The sequence below is a fragment of the Pelecanus crispus genome, chromosome 9 (assembly GCF_030463565.1).
Source record: "Pelecanus crispus isolate bPelCri1 chromosome 9, bPelCri1.pri, whole genome shotgun sequence".
Lineage (NCBI taxonomy): Eukaryota > Metazoa > Chordata > Aves > Pelecaniformes > Pelecanidae > Pelecanus > Pelecanus crispus.
Genome location: NC_134651.1, coordinates 34,511,393 through 34,530,048, shown reverse-complemented (window position 1 = coordinate 34,530,048; position 18,656 = coordinate 34,511,393). Strand labels below are relative to the sequence as shown.

The 18,656-nt window shown below is 44.1% G+C and overlaps 1 protein-coding gene across 1 annotated transcript in view; it reads left to right on the top strand.

Annotated features, from left to right (window-relative positions):
- Nucleotides 1-9,694: 9,694 nt before the first annotated feature.
- TNFSF8 (TNF superfamily member 8) overlaps nucleotides 9,695-18,656 on the top strand; it is a 39,684-nt gene continuing 30,722 nt past the window's right edge. Inside the window, exon 1 of the mRNA XM_075716917.1 lies at nucleotides 9,695-9,738. Within this exon, the coding sequence (XP_075573032.1) occupies nucleotides 9,695-9,738 (44 nt within the window). The remainder of the gene's footprint in view (nucleotides 9,739-18,656) is intronic.

Below are 18,656 nucleotides of genomic sequence, written 5' to 3'. Positions count from 1 at the left end.
TTAATTGCAATCCTTCAATTATTGCATTTCTGAGCTTTAGCTGAGCATTAGCCCTTGGGAATGGTTATGTCCTAGGGCCATCTTGTTCACAGTCTTGACTGAAACTTTGGCATTGCCCCAGAGGGGAGAGCTTGGTGGGGACCCCTATGCTGGGGTGTGCACTGGAACCAGCTTTGCTGTGAGAGCCCCAGGACAGCAGGAATTGCTGTAAGGAGACACAGACAGTGCTGCAGACAGGAGCATCAAAGCCTGTGTTCTGTGTTTTATTAATAGCATGGAATTAATTTATTAATGTAGTCTCAGCAACTACATTTCAAAAATGTCCAATTTCTGTAGGTATTTATAATGCATCTCCCAGCAGCCAGCTCACACAATGAGCAGCTATTCATCGCTAAGCAGACTTTAGGACCACAGAATAAGAGAATGCGCGGGAATGATGCAAACGATTTACAGGCTGTGAACAGGCAATGCCTGGCTGGGGAAGCCAGAGAAGTTTCTAACAGAATTAGTGAAACATTGGAGGTCTTCTATTCATACAGTTTCTATTCCAGCATCTCCTGGCAGCCCTGCTTACTCTCCTCGTCCATTTTAAGCCTGGCTACCAGCAGATGGCACATGGAGTCCATCTGTCTTGGTCTGTGCCTGGTCTGTTTGGCAGCACTTGGAAATTCTGCAGGTATCCAGCATGGAATCATAGAATTGTTTAGGTTGGAAAAGACCTTTAAGACCATCCAGTCCAACCATTAACCTAACACTACCAAGTCCACCACTAAACCAGTTAAGGGTAGAGTAATAATTAATTTCATGTTTCCTGGCTTGGTGGCTGGATTATTTTTTAATGAAAGTAAAACTAGGAATCATTAAGGTTGGAAAGCACGTCTAAGATCATCAGTCCAATTGCCAACCCTACACCACCATGCCCACTAAACCATGTCCCAAAGTGCTACATCTACACATTTTTGAACACCTGCAGGGATGCTGACTCTACCACCTCCCTGGGCAGCCTGTTCCAACACTTGACCACTCTTTCTGTGAAGAAATTCTTCCTAATATCCAATCTAAACCTCCCTTGGCGCAGCTTGAGCCCATTTCCCTCAGCTACTCCTCATAAGACCTGTGCTCCAGACCCTTCACCAGCTTTAGTTGCCCTTCTCTGGACATGCTCCAGCACCTCAATGTCTTTCTTGTATTGAGGGGCCCAAAACTGGACACAGTATTCCAGGTGCAGCCTCACCAGTGTACCCTCACCAAGTACAAGGGCACAATCACTTCCCTGCTCCTGCTGGCCACACTATTCCTGATACAAGCCTTCTGGGCCACCTGGGCACACTGACAGCTCATGTTCAGCTGGGTGTTGACCAACACCCCTAGGTCATTTTCCACCGGGCAGATTTCCAGCCACTCTTCCCCAAGCCTGTAGCGTTGCATGGGGTTGTTGTGACCCAAGTGCAGGACCCGACACTTGGCCTTGTTGAACCTCATACAAATGGCCTTGGCCCATCAATCCAGCCTGTCCCGATCCCTCTGCAGGGCCATCCTACCCTCCAGCAGATTGACACTCCCACCCAATTTGGTGTCATCTGCAAACTTACTGAGGGTGCACTCAATCCCCTCATCCAGATCGTTGATAAGGATATTAAACAAGACTGGCCCCAAAACAGAGCCCTGGGGAACACCGCTTGTGACCAGTCGCCAACTGGATTTAACTCCGTTCACCACTACTCTCTGGGCTCAGCCATCCAGCCAGTTTTTTACCCAGCGAAGAGTACACCTGCCTAAGCCATGAGCCTCCAGCTTCTCTAGGAGAATGCTGTGGGAGATGTTGTCAAAATCTTTACTAAAGTCCGGGTAGATGACATCCACAACCTTTCATTCATCCACTAGGTGGGTCACCAGGTCATAGAAGGAGACCAGGTTGGTCAAGCAGGACCTGCCTTTCATGAACCCATGCTGGCTGGGCCTGCTACCCTGGTTGGCCTGCACATGCGTGTTGAGCGTACTCAAGATGAACTGCTCTATAATCTTGCCTGGCACTGAGGCCAGGCTGACAGGCCTGTAGTTCCCTGGGTCCTCCTGCCAGACCTTCTCGTAGATGGGCGTCATACTGGCAAGCCTCCAGTCATCTGGGACCTCCCCTGTTAACCAGGACTGCTGGTAGGTGATGGAGAGTGGCTTCGTAAGCTCCTCTGCCAGCTCCCTCAGTACTCTTGGGTAGATCCCATCCGGCCCCATAGACTTGTGAGTGTCCAGGTGGCATAGCAGGTCGTTAACTGCTTCCTCCTGGATTATGGGGGCTTCATTCTGCTCTCCGTCCCTGTCTGCCAGCTCAGGGGGCTGAATACCCTGGGGATAACTGGTTTGACTATTAAAGACAGAGGCAAAGAAGGCAATGAGTACCTCAGCCTTTTCCTCATCCTTGGTGGCAATGTTCCCCTCCCCCCCGCCCCCATCCGACAAAGGATGGAGATTCTCCTTGGCTCTCTTTTTGTTGTTAATGTATTTGTAAAAACATTTTTTTATTATCTCTTACACCAGTGGCCAGATTGAGTTCTAGCTGGGCTTTTGCCTTTCTAATTCTCTCTCTGCATGACCTAATGAGATCCCTCTACTTTTCTTGAGTTGCATGCCCCTTCTTCCTGAAGTAGTAAACTCTCCTTTTTTCCCTGACTCCCAGCAAAAGCTCCCTGTTCAGCCAGTCCAGTCATCTTCCCTGCTGGTTTGTCTTATGGCACACGGGGACAGCCTGCTCCTGTGCATTTAAGACTTCCTTCCTGAAGAATGCCCAGTCTTTCTGGACCCCTCTGCCCATCAGGACTACCTCCCAAGGGACTTTCCTAACCAGTGTCCTGAACAAGCCAACGTCTGCCATCGGTCAGCATCAGTCCGGACACTACCATTCTTCACTGTTGTCTTCTCATATGGTTACATCCAACACTCCAAGCTTCCTAGCTGTTGTTGGTGTCTCTGCAGCAGTGGTCTTCATTAGGAAAACTAACTGCATGTAGTAAAGCATTGCCCTGTGGCCACACAGCAGGAGCTTTGCAAGGACACCTGTGAGAAAAAGTTTATTTTTGTCTTGCAGGAGTTTAGGTCACAGCAAAAGCACATATCAAAGAGGAACTGCTATGTACTTTCTTCATTAATATTATTTCACATACTTTTGAATTTATTTCTTTCTTTTCCCCCTTCCCAAATTTAAGTTATACTAGTGAATATTGTTTGTTTTGCACAGGGAACACAAGTCTCCTTTGACCCTCCAGAGCACTGGCAAGGGTCTGAGCTGCAGCACTATATTAAATTAATCATCTGTAATTAATAGTTCTTCTTTGGTGTTTGTCAGAGCAAATGATTGGCTGTATAAAAAAAAGCAATCCAGTAATGAAGAAAATGCTCCACTCTCAAGATGCTTTTCAAATTATTAAGAAATGGTGCTAAATCTGTATAACTGTGGACTTGAAAGCTCTTGCAGTCTGTTTGCAGACATTCAGAGGAAGAATTCACATTTATGACATTATTTCCTCATTTCTAGTTACATCACAAAGCTGACTGTATCTGGCTGTGATGTCATTTAGCTTGGCAGATCCAAACAGGGCTGCTGGAGATGAGGCCAGATTTGTACCTTGCTCCAGAAATAATGCGAACACACTGCACAGAAGAAATGATATTTCCTGTAATTACTGACTGACAGATGCCCTGCTCGGTATTTTTCATGATTACTACTACAAGAGAGAAATTGGCAAATCCTTGAAGTAACGCATGCCAAAACACCCCTCAGAGCTGATACAAGCTTGATTCGGTACCAAACAGCTCCACCATGGGGCTATTGTAAGGGATGTTTGCTTTCTGGCTTTTCTCTCCCCGCTCTCCTGATTGTAACTTGTGAGAATAGCTTAAAAACACCCTCAGTTTTGAAAGCTATTTATAAACCTGCCAAGGGTGCGCCAAATTGCTGTCTAGTTGGTTTGTCAACTTAAAAAAACATAAGCCACTATAGTGCTGATGTTAATACTTAACGTGATGAAGCGGTTTAGGAGCCTCAAGAGGGCAGGAGAGGAAGGGCTTAAAAAATATTTAGGGAGCAAGACCTAAGGTCTCAAAGGCACCAAAGGAGATATTTGGGGAAGTGAGTGGGGTTAGGCCTGTATCCATAAGTGGTATTTTTGAGATGTGTAGATGGCAAAATATCTTTTCCAGCTCCGATGCACCTATCCTCCCTCCTTCAGTCAATGTGCATGCCCAGCCCTGCAGAGACCCTTATTCATAATGCAGTCCTAGCAAGATCTCAGACTTGGATTTCTTACTTAAGTTTGGGTGAGGTGAGTGCCTCAAGCCAGTTGGGCAAAAGACAACTGGGTAGGTAATTTTTGGGGACCGAGGTTTAAGCTGATGGCAGCTTTTAGCTTATTAAGTCTTCTGGCTTTCTGTGGAACTCAGACTACTAAATGATGGGTTTTTTCTGAATCCAATGGAGCCACACTGACCAAGTAGCTAGAGCACTCCAGTGTGATGTGGGAGATGATAGATACTCTAAATTCCTCCATCTGCCTGAACCAGAGTAATACCTTGCTGCCAGCTCAGTTTGACCCCAGGAGAGCACCCTCCTCTGCTGCACCATCTCTGGGTGCAGCTCCCTTACCTCTTCTCCTGATACTATTCCATTTTGTTCATTGATCAAGGTAATTGATCTCACCTATTGGTGGGCTAAATGTAACAACAAAACCAGGGCATCTTGCCAGAGCCTGAATTAGTGAATAAGTAGCCCAAACTATTGCAGTGATCTGTAACAGAAAACACCTTCTATTTCCCATCTTTCCTTTACAAGGATGTCACTTAATTAAAAATCACAAGTTAGACTTGCTTTGCTTTAAGAGGGGTTAGGCATAATTGGGGATTAAAGAGTGTGTAAAACTAGGAATCAAGTATAGGGGGATCCAGAGGCTGCCCCCTCTACCCATTTGGTCTCAGTCTTCACTACCTGAATCCAAAACTGCAGCCTTGAAAAACCTTCTTGCAGCTGCCATATTAACACTGAGGGCTGTTAAACTCTGCAGGAGCAGTAATTTTTTTCTCTTTTTCTTTTTCTTTTTCTTTTTCTTTTTCTTTTTCTTTTTCTTTTTCTTTTTCTTTTTCTTTTTCTTTCTTTTTCTTTTTCTTTTTCTTTTTCTTTCTTTTTCTTTTTCTTTTTCTTTTTCTTTTTCTTTCTTTTTCTTTTTCTTTTTCTTTTCCTTTTCCTTTTTCTTTTCCTTTTTCTTTTCCTTTTTCTTTTCCTTTTCCTTTTTCTTTTCCTTTTTCTTTTCCTTTTTCTTTTCCTTTTCCTTTTTCTTTTTTCTTTTTCTCTTTTTCTTTTTCTTTTTCTTTTTCTTTTTCTCTTTCTTTTTCTTTTTCTTTTTCTTTTTCTTTTTCTTTTTCTTTTTCTTTTTCTTTTTCTTTTTCTTTTTCTTTTTCTTTTTCTTTTTCTCTTTTTCTTTTTCTTTTTCTTTTTCTTTTTCTTTTGCTTCTTTTAAGCATTCTTTGTACTTAACCTAATGAACTTTCTCTGTCATATCTTGATTAGTAGAAAGGAAAGCTGAATAGAAATGCTTAGGTGTCATCAATAAGCAGCAGCTTGATCCAGAGGATGGCAAGGTGGTGGCATCAGCCTAATAGGTACCTTGCCACTTCATACTTCTGCCTTCCAGGGATGTGGACAAGATGATACAGGCCTCTGGAATAGAGCTGGGATTGCTGAGACGGCGCTTGGCTGGTTGCTGCTGGTTGTCTGCACTCCATCAGGAGCTACAGGCAGGCTGGAAGTAATGAGCAGATATGAGACACCTTCATATAATGTTACAAATATAGGATCTTGACAAAATGATCAGGCAAAATGATAAAATTTATTTTACGGGAAGTGGGGGAAAAAGCCTATATAAAATTAAAAAGAAAGAAGACATGAACCCTTCAGCAGCTTTAGAGCTCCAGGTGGGGATACCCCCCGTTGAGGATTGCCTTATCATTTTCTTTGAAAAAAGTCTGCTCAGAAACCCTCCCAACTCTAGTCTTTGTTCATAAGCATTTTTCTTGGGTATTTCCCCAGCAACCTCACCAGGTAAAGAAATCTCAGCCTGTAGTGTGGATACAACATATGTTTGTCTTGATAAACAAGGTGTGGTTTGTCACCAAGAGATTGCAAGCAAATACCAGCAAAAGCTGCACATATGATCTTTGTTCTTGGAAGGCTGACAGCCTCACTGTAAAAAAACACATCTTAATCAGATCTTCAATCTAGAGAATAATATGACCTCTCTGTGGTGAAGAAGCAGCTGGTTTAGGTGAGAAGGAAAGACAGTTCTCAGAAAAAAAAGAATGAAAAGGTGATGTAAGAACAGCTCTGGCTTTCTGGGTCATCCTCAGCTGCTCATAAGCTGTTCCTGGCTCCAGCCCACGAAGTTTAGGAGCAGCAACACAACCCTGATGATTGTATGGTGAAGAGGTTTTCACTTGACTAGCAGCCTTAGCGAGGAATTTCCACAGGGTTGAGAATGAGTCTCCATCCGGGCTTGTATCAGTCATGTTCCTTCTGCAAAATGAATCAGTCCTATTTCATTTTGCCGTGGAAATGACATCCCAAGTGGAGGATGGAGCAGGAAAATATAACCACATGCAAGCATTTCAACACCTCTGTAATTTAAAGGAAGGTTTTCTGGAGGTAGTAGGAGTTGGCAAAAAAAGATAGAGGAAGTTATTGCATTATAGTTAAACAAAGCAGCTGATGTTCTACCCAAGTGTACAATTTCTGTCTTTCATCCCTTCTACTCCTACATTTAGGCACATGCACACTGAAAAACCCACTTCAGTTTTAGTCACTTTTAAAGTGTGGGGAACTCATGGTCTCAGTGAGATGATATCTGAAGAGTTACTCACTTCTGCCCTTTTGGGTGACATTGAGGCTAAAGGCGGTTTTAGAGTAAAAATCCCTCTTCAGAGCTTCTGAAATTGCAAAAGTTTGGAAGGAGCTTTTCAAAGGGGTCTTACAATGTCAGAGGCCCAAGTCACATTCCTTAGTGCAGATGTTTTGCTTCCTCAACTTGGCTGCTTAGAAGACTGCGGAAAGGAATAGAGGGGACAGATTTGAAATGGCAGCTATGGCTATGCCATACAGACAGAAGCTTGCAAACTGCCTCCCCTGCCTAGTACTCCCCATTGCAGCTCCCGAGAGTCAGCCTGGCAACCTTTCGCTTTTCAGTCTCTGGATACGGGGAGGAGCCTCCAAAGCCCATGCACTGTGTGCAGAATGACCACTAGTCACGGTGTGTTAATGGTTAATGTTACAACGTGCAACATAACAAATAGCTGCTGTTACAAGTTCAGGACTCCCTGTGCTTGGATTGCCAGAGGGAAAAATTCAAGCCTTGTGTACCTTCTGCTTGCCACGCATTGGCAAAACCACTTCAAAGGCATCTCGTTGCAAGATAGAGTCTCTGCCTGAAACCATTGAGGACACATGGGTAATGATGAAGTCAAAGGGCCTGATGATTTTACTTGTTCACCTCTTTGTCAGGTACTTTCCTCAGAGGAAATCATTCAGCTTCCTGTGTTTTTACTGTAAATTATATGCTGCAAAGAGGAAAGAGAGAAAGACACCAAGACAGATAGATAGATTAGGAGGGAAAAAAACAACACACGGATGGTTTCAGTATAGATAATCCCTTTCGCAGCCACTTTTGTGGCTCCTTTTGCCTAAGGCATCCCCTTTCTTTACAGTTGTGCAGAAAGAGTTAAAAACAACAGCTAACCTGAAATTTTGTCCACTGCTTAAACTGAAACTACTTTCAGGACTGAAAGTGCTCATTTCCTCCCCGCCCTTCTCCTGCCTCTTTACTTGGTGCCTTGTCCTTCTGTTCCTGTTCATGGCAGAGAGAGGAGAAATAATGTGAAAAAGACTTTCTTGTCCAAGTGGATGTCCTGGTTTTGGCTGGGATAGAGTTAATTTTTCTTCCTAGTAGCAGGCATAGTGCTGTGGTTTGGATTTAGGATGAGAATAATGCTGATAACACGCTGATGTTTTAGTTGTTGCTAAGTACTGCTTATGCTAGTCAAGGACTTTTCAGCTTCCCATGCTCTGCCAGGTGCACAAGAAACTGGGAGGGGGCACAGATAGGATAGTTGATCCAAACTGACCAAAGGGCTATTCCATACCATATGATGTCATGCTCAGTATATAAACTGGGGGGGGGTTGGCCAGGGAGCAACGATTGTTGCTCAGGAACTGTCTGGGTATCAGTCGGTGGGTGGTGAGCAATTGCATTGTGCATCACTTGCTTTGTATATTATTATTATTATTATCATTATTATTATCATTATTATTGTCTTGTTACTATTACTACTACCACTACTACTATTTTACTTTATTTCAATTATTAAACTGTTCTTATCTCAACCCAGGAGTTTTTCTCACTCTTACTCTTCTGATTCTCTCCCCCATCCTATCGGGGCAGGGGGAGTGCGTGAGCGGCTGCATGGTGCTTAGCTGCTGGCTGGGGCTAAACCATGACAGTGGAAGAAAAAAATTCCTGGCTATATCACTAGAGAGAACAACCACTCAGGTTTATTCTCAAAGATAATTTCCACTTTTTCATCAAATCAGTTGTGAAGGTCTCAGCTTTAGGAAGAGATGGGACTATTTTGTTAACAAGCTTCTAGGCTTCCATGCAAATAAGATGCTGCTTGCAAAGAAGGTACTTGGCCAAAAAAAGCTACCTTCCCTAGAAAAAGTTTTGGAAGGCAAATCTTGAAGCAGCCCCCCGACAGAGGTGTTTCAAGTCCATTTTATGACAGACCCAAGAAGTGTAACTGGCTGAGATAAACTGGAAAAAATAATTCCAACATGTTCTGAGTATGCGTATACCTTGAACCATTTGACTTTTCCCTAGAAAATAAATAGTAAAAATGAGCTTAGACCCCTGAGATGTCAGTTTTTATGTTTTAAGTACAAGCTCTGTCCATCTTCTGCTTTATAGTGGCCAGACTACCACACCCCACTTCAGTGCTGGCACACCAGTCAAATTAATTGCAGATACTTCTTTAATAATAATAATTTCACCAGTCCAATGACACAGGCAGCAGTTCTGTGTTTTGGCAGTATCCCATCAGCCCAAAGGAGTCTGCCCTGAAGCCCTGTGTGTGAATATATTCCAGCCATGGCTATACTTGGATACATGGGTACTGGGGGGCGAGGGGGGGGCAGGGAAGGGGTGTCCTGAGAAGGGGGGGGGCAGGGGGGGATACCTCGATTTCACATTTGTGATTGCATCTGACCAGCCTGACCTTTGCTTTCCAAAAGGCCTTCCAAACATACACAGCTCCAGCCACTGCTCTGAACCCTTCTCACTGAAATGGGTTAAGGTCTCATCTACTAAAATTTCAGTTCTCCTGAGCAAAACCTCAGTTCTAAGCCCTGCTTCACCCCAAATCATCTCCCCCGTCCCAAACCCTCATCATCTCACTTGGCTATGGAGCTGAAAGACAGCTCTTTGATGAGGTGCTGCTTCCACACGGTAGCAGGAGAGCCTCTGTTAGCTGCAAGGTGAAACAGGATTGCTCTGTGTATAGAGTGCAACACTCGCATGTACCAGTACAGACAGAAGGCGGGGGGGCTGGATGGTTTTGAGTGTGCATGTGCCAGTGCCCTTAGCTGTGCTGCCTTACAATTGCCATCATGCCGTCAGACCAAGGGAAGAATTCAGATGGGGAACTCCCCTGGTAAAATGTTATGTGCTGGAGGATGTAATAAGTCACTTCAAGTGACACATCACTGGTCACTTCTGCATTACCCCACACTGCAGTGCTACAGGGTGCAGTCCCTTTAGCTTGCTTGCTTTCCTGTTTGCCTTGCACAGGCTGTTGTGGGTTTGTAGAGGCCCTTGGGCTATGGTTCTGCCTGGGTGAAGGCTCTCCCCAGCAGCTTTTGGGGCTGGGTTAACGTCCTGCACCCTGCCAGCCTTCCTTCTTCTAGCAGTTTAAATGATGCCACAAGTGCAGGAGAAGCACTACTGCGAGCTGCCAAATAGTTTCAGCCTTCAGTGAGTCAACTGTACTTCAACAGGTGATATACATGTGTATATGTATGCATATATGTGTATACCTATGCATACATAGAAAGTATCCATGTCTGTATATGCCTTTGCCTGCAAATATCCGTCTGTACTGAGGTACCCGTTGTGCACGAGAGAGTGTGTATACACATAACAGCATGTGCGTGCACGTGCATGCACACGCACATACACACACACACACACACACACACGCACATATATATATATGTATAAAATAGAATCATTGCAAGGCAAGGAGGTATTTAGCTGAGCATCACTAGTATAGAGACCCCCAAAGTGCTACCAGCTCAGCATAGATTTCAGTATTTCATCTTGCAGCTTAGAAATGGAGCAGAAACCACTGAGGTTTCAGATGGCAGCAGGTATCAGGATCTCAGCATCGGCCTTGGTGAGCTGATAGCAACCACCTGTGGCTGCTGAGTTCCACCAGCCCCACATTACCTGCAAGCAGAAATCACCGATACTCCAGAACATTTTGATGGATACCCCTTTCCACTCCTCTGTTAGTGTGTGATAAAAGCACATTTACCTTTCTTGTTATAGTGTGTTTATGAGTAGGCGTTCTCTGATTTCTGTAGCAATCAGTTCATTCACTTATGTATATGCTTCAAAGTACATTACAGAAAAATAAAAGAAAGGAAGAACCAAAGAGGTGTCTCTCTCCTGGGAGGGATTCATCCCAGATCAGAGGTTGCTTCATGTGCCTAAGGCCTGAGCAGGTGGAGAACATAATCAAAGTAAAAGAACAGTGATTGTGTACTTCTAGCTTTGTTTAATGCTCCTAGGTGGAAAGTTTTGCTTCTCCCAGGGAAGGATTTTAACAATCTGTGCCTTTAGAGCTTCTCTCCTTGATATGCTTTGGCAATTCTCATCAAAGTTCCCATCTCATTAAAGTATTGATTTGGGAGGCTTTGCAACATGCTGGGTTCTGGAGAAGTCTCTTTTCTTTGTCTTAGTTGAACACTGAATAAACACCACCTGATCATCTTACCTATGTGAATACCCAGGGAATTCTACAGTACAGCAAAAATGGAGACACATGGCACCTCTGAGACAAGAGACCAACTTTTCATTTAAGTGGGAGGCAGTAAAAATGAGGATAGCCCCTCGGTTCTATCACAAAGGCAACAAAACCAAATGCAGTTGCAACCAATAGGCTGTCTGGAGTTAGAACATAGAAGAAAACAAAACATCGGCATGCCCAGCTGTCTGAACATTTAGTGCCCAAATTAAAAGTGGAGAAGTTGTTTGTACACTTAGTTAGACCATGGATCTGGAGAAGAAATAGCAGAAAGGATACACATGGCTGACAAGCGACTTTTATTCTGACTGCAAAGCAAACAGCACATGATGAGAGTTTAAGGCTTCTGTAGCAAAAAGCCCGTGAGCTTTGCATACATTACTGGCCAAAGAAACATCATCTGCTTTATTTTTCAGTTGAAGTCTGCATGATTAGCTGCAAAACCAGAACACATTGTTAGGACTTTGCTCCCTCACAGGTGGTCAGATTTCCAAAGTACTGAAGGTACAGCAGATTTTGGGGGGCTGTTCTGCACTTAGCATTTCTGGAACTAAGAACACCTTGCTAAGTGGCCATCTAGAGATTTAAAAACCTGCACTGAGTGTCTTATGTCAGTTTAGTCCTGAGATATGCATGCATGTGCATACAGATTAGGAATCAGATTAAGAGTGTATATAAGGTGAATATATGATAATAGTGTGTGCTGTTCCTGCTAGGAAATCACTTCTATTTCAGACAAGTGGGTGTATAATGATAGTTTTTAAATCTTTTATTGATGATCGGCATATGTGAATATGTGCAGGTATAAGTATTTTATATATATATTTTATACATATATATATATTTTTATATATATATCTCACAGAAAGATGTTATCTATCTCCTGTAAACAGCATGGCAAGAAATGTCCCATCAGCACAAATGTATTGTGTGTGATCCTTCAGAGTTAACAACAGTGTCTAAAAGCAAGAATAATCCGTGGAGTTTCAGTGCAAACATTTCACAGAAGGCTTCAGTTATTATTATTGTTATTTGCAGTGCAGTACTTCCTAGAAGTTCCAATGGAGAAGGTGTAGCTTTTTAGGGGGGCCATTGTGTAAGCATCTAACAGCTTACCTGGCATCTAGCCCAGCTACCGTCTTCTCAGAATAGGACCTTCGGAAAATGAAGGCAGCGCGTATCCTGAGTACGCCATCCCTTAGTACATGAGGGCATCTGTGTTCAGATGTTTTTCCACTGACAAATCAACCAAACGCCTAGGCTGGTGCGGAACTGCCACTTCTCTTTGAAAAACAACCTCTCCTTCCTGGGAAGACAACTGATGTCAGGGGTCAAACATGCCGAACAGGACAACTGGCCGAGGGTGTTTGCAGGGTCTGCAGTGGTGGCAGGGAGTGGAGCTACCTTTTGTGGTCATCTTAGCTCACCCTAGGAGAAATCATAGAGAAGCTGGCAGGGGCTGGTGTCTGCAATGGGCAAAGTGAGAAAATAATAAAGGAAGGCAGGCTGTCAGAGAGGATTTTTAGCAACCAGTACTCATGTTAATCCTCTGACCTAGTTTCTGAAAGGCCTATATAAGGAAGAATATTCTCCACTGAGCAAGCACCTAATAAGCAGTGCCAGCATTTAAGAGTTTGGAGTGCATCAGTTCTGAGATTCAGCTATCTCTTCCTGGAAAATAATGAAGCACAGAAAACAAACACTCTTAAAAAAAAATCCACCCCACCCCCCCCACCCCCCTATTTCTAACAAAAGCCTTGCACCTTATCAGTGTTGTGAGTTGGCACCATGGCCCCAAAGACATTGCTGTGTTTGCCCACTTGCAGGTAAGCTGCCAGATGGACTTCACTGGAAATGGAAACTCCTCCCCTCAAATTACTGCAGCTTATTTTAATGGAGTTACTGCAAACATACATCCCTTTGAACCACATGTATATACAATCAGCCATTAGTGCAGTCTTGGCACCATACTCTTAAATTTCCCTTGTGGACTCTTTCCTTTTTTTATGGTTTAAAGCTGTTGACAGCCTTAAGCCTGCCACCTGTGTAGGCAGGTCCAAGTCAGGCAGAAAGGCCTCTCACTTCAGCCAGCGTGACCACTCTTTGGAAGTTATCTGCGACTTTGGGAGCCTTCATTTCCACTGAGCTATTTCAAGGCTTCTTTCTTCAGCCAGGCTTAGCTGCAGGACCTTCCCTTTGACTTCCAGTGGGGCTGAAGGTACTCATCAAATTAGTATGAAGTTTATCAAGTTGGACTTCAAAAAGCAGGAAACCCAGAGCTATTGTCCAAATCTGATCATTTTTGGCCAGTTTTCACATCTGGCAGCTCTTATTTCACTGCGTACATTGGTTCTAGCTGGGTGTACAGCAATAAATGGCACTGGTGTTATTTCTAATTTACTAAGTTGAAGGCTACACAGTTAGTCCTTATAAGTGTCACGAGATTATTTTTCATGTCATTGTCCTTCCGAGAGATGCTTCATATGTTCTAGTGTAAGAGACATCATAATGTTTCAATGTTTCTTACCTATCTATCAAGAAAAAGGTATACAAGAAATTATGTAAAAGTGCCTTCCTTCCCTTCTGAGAGCCCCAGTCCCTTTCTATAGAATGAGGTACAGAAACATCAGCTCGAAACAGTCTGCTCCTCAGGATGAGGATGTTTTCAAGGCCATAGGGAGAAAGTGAAAACCCATTGTGCGGTGCTGTGGTTGGGGGAAGAGAGATGGTTTGGTTCATTAATCATCTAGTATCATTGATTCTATAACTTTCTTGCTTTCTTCTTAGGTGAACACTTACAGAAGAAGGCTTTCCTTATATCTTTGCTTGTATAATTGCAAAAAAGCATAGCCAGATATAGGTGTTCTCCAGGGACATGTGGGCATAGGGAACAGTTCAAAATAAGAGCTACTTGCTGCCATTCTGTACTTTAAATGTTTTCCTAGTCTTTCTTCTTCTTATATTAAGTATTTGTTCTCATAGAGAAATCTGCTAGAAAACACTTTCTATTGGAACCTCTCAAACACACCAAGAGACAGCAGCCCCACAACAGACCTCCTCGCTCCTGGGGATTTCCATTTTATCTGTGTCAAAACCCAAGCACAGACACCCTAAATGCCCAGTTCAATACATACAGAAAATCACTGCCAGAGCCAAAAGCATCATCACTTTCCTCCCTCGACTGCCATCCCCATTGCTTCAATGGTGCAAGCATCTGCTCCTGTCCTCAGCTCTCTCCTCCTCAAGGCACACGGAGTGGGATGAGCTCAACACACAAATGGAGGCTGCCTAGCTCCTTCCTATGATGCCGCTGTAATAGTTTCCACTGACTGTCCCCTGTGAAAGAAAAAAAAAGAACACTCTAAAGCTTTTTTTGCTTTAAAAAAAAAAAAATAGCGAGCCCCAGGGGAACATATGACACAATCATCTCCCTCCTCCTGTTCTTTCTGCATCATCTTGTACAACATACACTGCCTTGTGGGAGGACCTCTGAGAGGAATTTGCCACAGGTGCTAGTAAAACTAACCACATTTTTCTTGCAGCTTCATAACCATCCGCCTCATTGGTATCTCAGAGTCCCTCAGCGCAGCATGCTCGCTGCAGCTACAAGTAACCTCAAAGCGGGTTTGCTGTGAGGGGCCAGCAGACGAGTCGACCGTGGCAGTGCTACAATTTTTTGCCCCTCACTAACCTTTCACAACACCTACCTGTTTATTAGGTCTTTAAAGCACTTAGGCATACTTGTGGGTTTCTGTAAAATTGCAAAACAAGAAATGTCCCCCGATTCTCAGGAAACCATAGAAAACCACACCAGAAATCTGTCAGCTATTCTGAAGTGTGTTCTCACTGTGCCTGCCTCAATAGGGATGGGGGGACTAATACAGATCAAAAGAAAAACTGACCTGGTATTAGCTGAAATGAGAACAAACCTAAAAACCTGCCTCAGCTCTTTTAACAAGTAAATATTGTTTCATTTTAGTTTTTCTTCATAATTTTGACCAGCTTGGGATTTCCTGCTCTTGGATAAACCTCTGAAGGCAAAGCAGAGATGCTCAGTGTTTCCCAGCCAGGCGCAGGGGCAGTCCCTGGGAAGGGCTGCATCCCTCCTGGCTCTTTGTGCAGAGGATGGGGTGCATGGGCACACCATGTCTCCCCCCATGGAGACAGACAGGGAGTCTTGCCTGCTGCCCGTGCTGCTTCCTCCCAGAAACCTGCAGCAACACCTTCCCCTTTCACCATGCTCATTTTTAATGCCTTTTGCTCCAAGCTAAAACACTGTCAAAAAACTCCTTTCCCTCATTGTCTCATGGGGTTTCATTAGCAGCTGCCGGGGGCTGCTCCTGGGTGTCACAGCCCTTCAGGTCTAGCTGCCCTGCAGGGTTCGTATTAAAGAGCACACCTTGCTTTTGATTTTCCTTATTCTTTCCCATGGTCTGAGACTTCAGGCAGCTTCTCACCTGTACGGCTGGGCTCTCTTTTCCCAGACATTTGAGTGTCCAAGAGATGGAGCCCTCTTAGCAAAAGCAGACAGCAGCTGAGTCACTGGAGAGAAACATCTACTTGCAGGGAATGAATCAAGGACTCCTGAAGCAGATACATAAAATAAGCCAGACAACCCCCTTCTGAAAAGTGTCTATTTCTCCCTCTGATTACAATGTAAAGAGCACAATAGGCAGGTAAGTCCCACTGCAGATGTCTAAAGCTGGCTGAAGGTAACTCTTGTGGTGGATGAAAAGCTGGACATGAGCCAGCAATGTGCGCTTGCAGCCCAGAAAGCCAACCCCATCCTGGGCTGCATCAAAAGCAGCGTGGCCAGCAGGTCGAGGGAGGTGATTCTGCCCCTCTACTCTGCTCTGGTGAGACCTCACCTGGAGTACTGCGTCCAGCTCTGGAGCCCTCAGCACAAGAAGGACATGGACCTGCTGGAGCGGGTCCAGAGGAGGGCCACAAAAATGATCCGAGGGCTGGAGCACCTCTCCTATGAAGCCAGGCTGAGAGAGTTGGGGCTGTTCAGCCTGGAGAAGAGAAGGCTGTGGGGAGACCTTGTTGCGGCCTTTCATTACTTAAAGGGGGCCTATAGGAAATATGGGGAGAATCTTTTTAGCAAGGCCTGTTGTCACAGGACAAGGAGTAATGGTTTTAAACTGAAGAAGAACAGATTTAGACTGGATATAAGGAAGAAATTTTTTACAATGAGGGTGGTCAAGCACCGGAACAGGTTGCCCAGAGAGGTAGTGGAGGCCCCATCACCCCTAGAAACATTCAAGGTCAGGTTGGATGGGGCTCTGAGCACCCTGATCTAGTTAAAGCTGTCCCTGCTCACTGCAGGGGGGTTGGGCTAGATGACCTCTAAAGGTCCCTTCCAACCCAAAGCATTCTATGATTCTATGATTGTGTCCTCCAAAGCCAGCAGCCACCAAATAAAAAGGCTCTTGATGCTCTCCCAGCTCAGTCTGCATGCCATAAAAACTGGAGCATGGATCTAGGGGTCCTTTTGGTTAAGGGAAAGCTCCTCATTGACATCCATCTCCTGCACTCGGAGGGCTGCAGCTGTGATTTGCTTGGGACACCCTCTTGCACCAAGGTCTGATCACACGGAAAGCCTAGCACAGTGGGGCTGATGCTCTTTTTTTGCCTATTGGCTATTTTGGCTATTGTTGGCTCTTTTTTTTTTTTGCCAACAAGTGTTTAGGCAACATTATCATGTACTGGAAAAGGCACTTTTTGGTGCTGCAGCTGCTGTGTCACCTTGTGGCGAGCTGGAAGGTCTGGAAGTGGACCAGACAGAGGGGATAGTACAGGGAGGGTTAGAAGATGCAACAGATTCTGGGCTTGACTGCCACCCCTGAGAGAGGAGGTATGAAAGAACATTACAAAATATTGAGTGCATGGAGGCACTGAGTCAGACATGAATACAGGTCTTTATCTAACAGCCTATGGGGCACCTCAGGAAAATAAACCCTTCAAAACATTTAAAATAAATGAAAATAACATTTGCTTTACACATTGCATGATTAAATTATGGATGTCATTGTCACAGTGTGTAACTGGACTCAAATAGGAATTAGATAACTCAGGTGAATGCCCACTACATTTTGCCTGTTGCTTATACTCTCTCCCAAAGCATCTTGTACTTAATTACTGTGCTTGCAGATGGTGTATGGGTATTTGGTCTGACTCAGTACCGTGCTCTGACTAACTGCAGTGACCAAAGACAGCAGGTGGTGACCTATTTCATATTTCGTTAAGTTGCTTTTGACAATCTGCATCCGCTGGCTCCAGAATGGTTTTATTGTACATGTGGGGCACACATTCCTAGTGCCTATTGCTGCTGCTGCTCCTGGCATAAAAATAAAATTACAGCTTTCTCCTTATCCAACTAATATTGAAAGGGTTGTTGATGTCCTGCAGGGTCCAGGTCATAAGTGGTTGAATTCACAGATTTATCTAATAGGTACTCATCCTGTAAAATTGAGTCCCAGGGAGGGAATTTTAACTTGCAGTTTTCAGGAAATTATTATCAGGTATTTTCCTACCCTTTAATTTAGCTTATGGTATTCTGGTTTGTGCATGTTATTTAATAACAATGATTTCCTGAGGATGGGAGAACATCGCTCAAATCTGTGGTCTGAATTACTCAGAGAGGGAGATCATATCTACAGCTATTCTGGTGTGCATTGCTACCTTAATCAAGACAGTTAATGGATGAGGAACAATGTCTCCATCACGTAGCTCAGGTTTTGGCAAGAACCAAACCCATCAGAAGTGTGAAAGCAATTAATCTTGGATCTGTCTAAACCACTGTCTAATCTTGTCTATTTCCAGTGTTTCAGCACTTCCAATAGTTTTCAGCATCTGTGGTTTTGCCTCAACCATTCAGTAAAATTCAGCTCAGATTCATGAACTGGCTTGGCAGGCCAAAAGTGCCTTTTCCAATGAATTGATGATTCATTGAACCATTTTCTCCCAGCTTTAGAGCCACAGCATTTCATGGAAGCCAATTCTTTGCTCGGAGAGATGGCTATCACAACTGATTCCACTGTAGGAGTGTTGAAAGCACAGGCTGTGGGCTGTGCAAGCGTCTAGGACTATCTTCTGTGGTAACTTGAACACTTGTGGTACCTCCTCTTCTACCTTCTTTCAATTAATCTAACAGATTTATTGCCATTCAACTACTGTGTTCAGCAAACTATTTATGAGGGTTAAACTTACCAGACTTCGCAGTCTCCTTATGATTGGGATGTGCTTTGATTTGCAGGTCCATTGTGTGCTCTGTCATTTTGCTTTCCTCCTGGCTCATTTCCCTTCCTTTACACTGCACAGTCAGCTGTAGGTCAGGCTAAATATTTAGATTTTAACATTACAAAAAAAGAAAGGTAAAAAGTCTCAAAGGTGGCCTATAGAAAATTCCCCTTGGTGTGGAGAACTGCTGTCCCAGCCACTGGTTTTAATCAGAAAAATGGTTCCCAAAGCAACAATTTCCCCTATGAAATAAAGTGCAGTTACCAGTGTCTATCTGCTACTCTGCTGGAGTACTCACCAGA